The 8,078-nt window shown below is 41.1% G+C and overlaps 1 protein-coding gene across 1 annotated transcript; it reads right to left on the reverse strand.

Moving 5' to 3' along the window:
* Positions 1–671: 671 nt before the first annotated feature.
* LOC116366480 (iroquois-class homeodomain protein irx-1-like) lies at positions 672–4,763 on the reverse strand. The gene is made up of 4 exons (XM_031818593.1): positions 4,293–4,763; positions 1,903–2,896; positions 1,445–1,520; positions 672–708 (listed from the first exon to the last, which is right to left on the reverse strand). The coding sequence occupies exons 1-4, from the start codon at positions 4,536–4,538 to the stop codon at positions 672–674; spliced, it is 1,353 nt and encodes a 450-aa protein (XP_031674453.1). The 5' UTR covers positions 4,539–4,763.
* Positions 4,764–8,078: the final 3,315 nt, after the last annotated feature.

Consider the following 8,078-nt stretch of genomic DNA (forward strand, 5'->3'; position numbering starts at 1 on the left):
CCTCTCAGCTGCTAATGATTACATTGGAATGAAACGTCCCTTAGCGTTGAGTTAATGATAAGCCATGTAACCCTGACGATGTGTGTAGTAATACTACTACTACTAATAATAAATAAAATTAATAATAGCAATAATAATAATAACACTAACAATAATAATAATAACAATAATAATAGTTATAATAATTATACTGATAATAATCTACTAGGTTGAACCAAATTGTTTAAATAATATTGTGCAACAGAGAGCGTCCCTTGTTCTCTAAATACTGGGTCACCGGTGTCACAAGCTGTTTGATCCAGAAAATACAAAAAACAAAAGATCTATATTCTGATTTCTCGATAATTTCATTTAGGTTATATTAGACAAAATATACGATCTGGAACAAATGTCGTCAACGCACTATTTACACATGTAAATCACTGTATGTACAGACCAGAAGAAAGACAGAAGGAAAAGCCTACAAACGTCCCAGGGTAAAGAGCAGGGATAAACAGGCGCCATTATTTACAACAAGAGGACGAGATCCTGCCACAGGAGTTTATATCAATTAGCCATTTGCTCTGAATGCTACGGTGAATTAAGTTATTTCTCATTGTCCTTTTCTGAGTGCGTAAAGTCGTTTTTTTCCCCCCAGGGCAGAATGTCTTGATCAAGCTGAGGAGAGGCCGTTAGAACCAGCTGCGGGCTTCTTGCTGAGTCCTGGGGCTGAAAGAGCACAGAGGAGGACGAAGAGACAATGAAAAGACAGAACCGTTTTTCTATACAATAGAATATTATTTTCATGTAGCCTAGCCACTGGGTCAACATACAGAACATGTCATCTAGGATTCTATATCTCTTCAAGTGGTCCTGTCGACGCTTTTACCTCTATCAGGAACTTGTATTTAAAGCATATCATTTATGAACACGACATGATTGATTCCACGTGTGTATAATACATGCCAAACCACACACACAAACAGGCCGTGATTTGAGGATGGTACTGCCAGCAGCGGCCTAGTGCTAACAGTGGGAAGAGAGTTTCTGTGTAAATGTTAGCACTCCAGACGGGGGAGAAGTCTTCTGCTAGAACGCTCCCCAGGGCCGGGCCTGCTCCCCGGGGTCTTTAGGGAAGCCGAGCCCCAGACAGGTCCCGTTTTACGGGGGACTTGATAAGTAGTCAGCCTCCAGAGGAGGGAATTAAGGAGAGGGGGGGGGGGGCTGGAGCCGAAACCCCGTGTCACCCGGGAAGAACAACTCTTTTTTTAGAAGCCAGACCAATCTCTCACATCTGTCCACTAAGAACTAGTCCCTATACCTTCTAAGAGCCTAACCACAACACACCGCAGAATGGCACCATTTCGGAGGAAGACCATTTGATATTACAATATTAGAATATTAGTCCTTACTGTTATAATGTAGGCCCAACTGCGTATTAGCCAATCATTCAACAGCGTCTTACCCATCATGAAGGGGTCTGAATGAGGACTTCAGAGATTGCGTAGGAGGAGAGGCACTTCTTACAACGTTTTCACCGTCTGAAATAAAACGATTCAACTCATTACAAAATTACCCAAAATATATATTTTATTTTTCTTAAATACCTAAGTAATAACATAATGCTTCTGTGTCATTGTTATTATTATTATGATCATTATTATAACAAATAATGTGTGTGTGTGTGTGTGTGTGTGTGTGTGTGGTGTGTGTGTGTGTGTGTGTGTGTGTGTGTGTGGTGTGTGTGTGTGTGTGTGTGTGTGGTGTGTGAGTAGACATTTTAGTCGTTTTAAAAGCACTTTTGGACAAAATACAATTGATAGGCTATGCATTTTGCATGAACAGTATTTTCTATGGTTTTTGCTTCCAAATATAACAGTACATAAAGCTTTGGGCATACGATCATAACTGGTGCAGACCTACCTATGTGCTTGGGGCTGAGTTGTGGCGAGGCTCCAGGCGACACCAACACCGAGGCCTGCTGCTGCTGCAGCTGGGTCTGTAAGTGGAGGTTATGATGATGGTGCTGATTAACTCCTAGAAACGACCGGACATTGAGCAGAGAGTTCTGTCCCAGGAAAGCTCCGTTGGTCCAGTTATGGAACTTGCCTATCTGACAGGTGTATAGTCCGTGAGAGGGCAGGAAGGCTGGGTGTTGCATCTGAGGCGGGGTGTGACCGGTAGGGCCGGAGGGAGAGGTGGACTTGACAGAACTATCAGGACTGGTAGCCGTCTCAGCTAACGACCAGATTTTAGGCTTATTGTTCACTGGGAGCTGAAAACTTCCCTGTCTGTCCGGGGACACAACTCTGGTGTTGCTGTTGCTATCAGAAAGTTCCTTCCCGGAGGAAATTGAGTTCTTAGATTTGTCGAAGGCCTCGTGCTGCAGAGCAAAGGCCCGCCGTTTCTCCAGACTGTCCAGTTCTCGGTTTCGCTCTCTGCCCTCCGGTTTATCATCGTCCTCCTCATTGCTCTGATCTCCATCGTTGTCGTCTATCTTGTCTATATCGATGCTCTCTAGATCGATCTCCTCCTCGTCATCGTTCTTCTCCGCGTCTCCCTCGTTGTCGGAGCCGAAGATGTTTCCATCCTCGTCCTCTTTACTCCTGGCTCCCCACGTCACCTTGTTCTCCTTCTTCAACCTCCTCCTGGCGTTAGCGAACCAGGTGGACACCTGCGTCAGGGTCATCTTAGTAATGATGGCCAACATGATCTTCTCTCCTTTGGTGGGGTAGGGGTTCTTCCTGTGCTCATTGAGCCAGGCCTTCAGCGTGCTGGTACTCTCCCGGGTCGCGTTCTTGGGCCTGGCCGGGTCCCCATACTGGAACTGACCGTAAGGGTAGAAAGCTGGCGAGGTGTGGGCCGCGAAGCTGCCGGGGTGCACGCCAGGACTGTCCTTCAGCTCGTACTGGGAGCCCTGGAAGGATGAACAACGCCACAGGATTGGTTAATATGTTGCTTAGAAACACGTGAATTTCTATAAATGCCTAATACCACGCATATATTTCGACATGAATAGCATTTAAAAATGGGCCTACTCGCTTGGATATCCCTGTAACTCGTTCATGCCACTCGTTTATGTGAATTACAGTTTGGGATAATGTCCTTCAATAACGTCCAAAAGTTCCGAAAACTATAATACTCATAACTGATGTATTATATTTAAGCCTATATATTTAAGAGTATAGCTATACACACACATATATTCATGATACGTTTTCGCGTTTTAATTACTGAGGTGAGTAGAACTACTTTTAATGCATTTGACCGAAATGGTGTCAGTTGCCACTGCGGCCTAGTCTGTTCCTATTGTTATTTAAGAAATACTATTTCTGTATCAAATACAGATGGAAGTAAGTATTGCAATTGTTAAATGAAGTGTATTTTGTAGGACAGTATAAAATGTCAATGTCATCATGATTGTAAATTATTTATTTGATGCAGAAGGAGAAACTGTGATGTCTGTTAAAGAAGGACACGCTGCATTCGTGTAACCGGGTGCTATAGCGATGAACTGCATTCTTTTGGAAAGTGTCTGTAAATGGTTATTTTTCCATGTCAGGCTATAAACCTTAAAAATATATATTTCAAAAATACGTACGTCTTATCCTCAAATCATTTTCCTCAAAATGAATACAACAAAGTAGAACTATGTTGCGAGACAAAATTATAATATAATGTCTAGGTCATTGTCGAGGCCTGGACTATGTTTTGACGTAATGGTTTTGTTTATATAGCTACTATTTTATCCTAACAGTTAAATTATTTGTGTGCGTGACAAATTCATGTAAAGGCCTTTGTTGTTTCGATTCACCAAAACGAATAGCTGTCTTTAGTGAAATTTCAGAAGCCGAGGACCAATGCTATAATAATTAAAATCAACTAAACTATATAATTTGTGTCACAAGCACCATTATCTAGACTAAACGCTCTTTTATACTAAATAACTTCTCCCTCAAACCGAACGGCACACCGGTTTTTGGCTCATCTAGATCCAACAACATTTATTTGAATGCAGCTGGAACAAACTCCCACTTCAAACGACTAATACACTTCCAAAGTAGGTTTACGAATAATGAATATTACTCCAATATTTAAGACGTGTAGATAAAAGTTATAGATGCATTGTCATTTCTTATCAACAAACTTTCGGAGAGCGCGAGTATATGCAACTTGCAAAGAAACCGCAGAATGTATAGTTCTCAGCCGTCTTTTCACGTGCTTTTTCCAGGCAAAATAAGTGACACACTTGACGTAAAGCAACCATACAGACCACTATAATACAACACCAGAAGTATAGAAACAGCCCTTACCATTTGAGAGAACAGAGCCAGGTCTGCGCTGCTGTAAGGCAGGAATGCGCTGTAGTTGTGTGCAGTGTAGGGGTTTGCGTACATGCCCAACACCGAGGTGACTGCAGCCGCAGCAGCCGACTGGTTTCCCGCTAACTCAGAGCTCCCTCCCCGGGACGACGGAGTCAAGACCCCCGGGCGATCCCCGCCGTACACCGCTTGGGAGGCACTTAAGTACTGAGGGTAGCCCAACTGGGGGAAAGACATCCTCTCCGCCGAGTCGTATGCCAAAACACGTCGGAACACGAGACCGAAGCGTAAAGAAGTCAAAGAGAAAGTGGCCAGGAAGCACAGCAGCAATAGGTCACAATGGTTCTTCTGCTATTCTTTAAATCTCAGCTGCTCTCTTTCGCTGCAAGACCGTTGGATGTGATCACATCAACAATTGAGCTCCAACTGATGTGCCTGCCCCCAGGTCTCAGCCTGATCTCTCAGATACAATTTGAAGTTTATGCTTTGATTGGCATCCCACTTGAGCTGCAAGCTCCTCCTCGCCGGAGCATGTGGCTAGAGCATTGGCTGGGCCGCTGTCCCAGTGTTGGGAGTATTGTATGTTAAATGTTTAGCATTACAGTCCATTCACTGAAGCTTTGATTGTTGTATGACAACCTGTCTACACGATTTTACAGCTGTCCAACATAGTGGGATAAAGCACAAGGAGCAGGGAACTTCCTGAATACGTTCAACTGTCATTAACACAGAACAGTACAGGAGGGAAATGGTGGACTTGTTCTATAGGACTTATCAGGACATTTAATCTCTCATTTAGACATTTTACAAAGTATGTCTATAGGCTATTTGGGATTATGCCATTTTATTGAGTTTATTCTATTTTCTATTTGTTATTTATATTATGTTATTATTCTGTCCAATCTCCGAATTGATGAACGTGGAAAATGACATGAGACATGGAACGGGGATGTTGTCGATCATTTAGAATAAAACCTCAAATCATACGTTGATTGAAATAACGGTCAGTCGGCCACAGGTACAATTCCCTAAGGCGTTATGATAGTGTGTCATGTCATGGTAGTATTATTATATAGCTTTGGGATGGATGAAGAACATAAACTTTGTTAGGCTATAGCGAAGTGGATTGACACATAGTGTCATCTTACGCAAGCTTGTAAATGTTGTCACTAATTGAAATTCAGCTCTGCTGGTGCTTATAGAAAATGCTTAACCTTCATTCTGTTTTTAGCCACCCCTCCCCCTTCACGTTCTTTTTGTGTGTGTGCTTGTCTGCATGTGTGTTGATGGGGGCTTAGTGTTTTCTATCAGAACAACTTAAAGCAGATAGGTAGTTGTTTGTAACAGATAGGTAGTAGTTTGTAACAGATAGGTAGTTGAGTGTAACAGATAGGTAGTTGTTTGTAACAGATAGGTAGTTGAGTGTAACAGATAGGTAGTTGTTTGTAACAGATAGGTAGTTGTTTGTAACAGATAGGTAGTTGAGTGTAACAGATAGGTAGTTGTTTGTAACAAATAGGTAGTTGTTTGTAACAGATAGGTAGTTGAGTGTAACAGATAGGTAGTTGAGTGTAACAGATAGGTAGTTGTTTGTAACAGATAGGTAGTTGTTTGTAACAGATAGGTAGTTGTTTGTAACAGATAGGTAATTGTTTGTAACAGATAGGTAGTTGAGTGTAACAGATAGGTAGTTGTTTGTAACAGATAGGTAGTTGTTTGTAACAGATAGGTAGTTGAGTGTAACAGACAGGTAGTTGAGTGTAACAGATAGGTAGTTGTTTGTAACAGATAGGTAGTTGTTTGTAACAGATAGGTAGTTGTTTGTTACAAGATGCAGCCCACTTAGTTATTATTCAGTTGGACCCTAAAAACCAGAAGACAACTGAAACAAACTGTATCACTACTAACAGTTGGGCATTTGAAATGGCATACGTTTCACTGGGCTAATAAGACAATGCATTCATATACATGTTATAATCTCTTCAAAGTCTGTAAACAAAGTGTTTAATGTACTTGGACACCACTTTAGAGGAAACTATCAAGTCAAACGGCACTTTGACTACATGTCACTAGCTATGTTTCCATTAACTTGTCCAGTGTATTTTTGTTCGATATTTAGAAAGTTCGCATAGAAAATAGACGCGACAATTTCCTGATAGGTGCGTTTCCATGTAACTATTATGTGTCGATAAAAACGGCGGGCCACAATGACGTCACACCTAAAAAATAAAAATAAATACTTTTTTTGCAGAAACCTACAGTGTCGAATACACATTTTTGTGGTTGAAGTGTTTACATTACACGTTTAGGCAAATGGCGCACTGCTACATTGTCGGCAGCCTATATGCTTTCCCACCTGTCTGTTTAACGTCTCAGAACGGGAAGGGCAGCATTATTAGAATAATGCCGTAATTTACTAATATTTGCCATATATTCTAATAATTCTCATGTGCCAACGTATCGCCACGGTCCGCGCCATGGTGAAATTTACACTCCTGAAGATTTGATATAATTGGAAGGTGAAACTTGCCAGTCAACCAGAAAAGCAAGACGAAGCTGCAAAGTCAGGACAATCATTATCCTGCAAATAAACATCATTTTTTATATTTGTTTACAAATATTTTGCAAGCAGTAGATATTTATAATTAAATGCGGAGTGGAGCTTTATAGTTATGCGGTGACATCACGCGCCCCGCGTACCTTAAAAAAGATTCCTCAATCATATTCGACAAACACCGTTTCCGTCATCATTTAACGCAATAAGGAAAGTTCTTCAAAATAAAAATCCACCCCTGTTGAACGGATGCAAATGTTGTCGATCTTTAGAAAATGTATCTTATATCTGCAGTTACCATTACACATGTCACAATATTTATTGTTGTTGGGACATTGCTTTTGTCGCATAAACCTGGGTCAATGTAAACCTGCCTACTGATCAATAGGGACTATAATAGAACGAAAGAGAAAGCCGAATTATCACTCATATCACAAACATCGTTTTTTTGTGTACACAGATAAATCCATTTTTTTAAGCTACAAAACTAGGCCTAAATAAGCGCTAGAACAAGTAACGTTGGATAGGCTGTTTAAATCAAAACACTGAAATAAAAACAATACATGGTTTTCAATCTCGGACTGCAATAAATATCTGTTGGCCTGCTGATATCGCTAAACGGGCCAACCGTGGTTGTTATTCCATCTGCAGAGGATGACACTTCTGTCGCCCGAACCGAACACTTTCAGAGCACCACGTGGACTCACCTATGTGGGGTCGCTGTTACTCGGTTTGAAACCAACCATCTCGTCTTCGTGGTGCTTGAAAGGGTTGTGTAGATTGAATACTTGGGGACTGAGCCGGAGTCAGCGATATGATCTGCTCCAGATGGCTCAGAGTGGATATTGCAGCGCGATGATCAGTCTGGGATATCTGAGGGCACTGATGGTAATCAGCGGAACACATCAGAAATAGGACGAACGGTGATTGTGATAACCTGCTGGAAATGTGCTGGCGAGAGATGGAGCAGATTGCACGCGGGGAATATCTCCTGATGGAGTGGACAGAGACGTTGAAAAAATACATTTTAAAATTAAATATATAAAGGGTGAGAATCACTCAAAATAATAAAGAATAATTATAATAAAAATAGTAAATACAGTAGCAGCAATAAGCTGGTTATAATAATAATAATAATAATAATAATAATAATTCAATACTTATTTAGTATTTTTTTTTATTAGCAATAAATGTAACCAGAGGACATTATCTAAAACGTTACC

This window comes from Oncorhynchus kisutch, unplaced genomic scaffold, assembly GCF_002021735.2.
Source record: "Oncorhynchus kisutch isolate 150728-3 unplaced genomic scaffold, Okis_V2 scaffold1500, whole genome shotgun sequence".
In the NCBI taxonomy this organism is placed as follows: domain Eukaryota; kingdom Metazoa; phylum Chordata; class Actinopteri; order Salmoniformes; family Salmonidae; genus Oncorhynchus; species Oncorhynchus kisutch.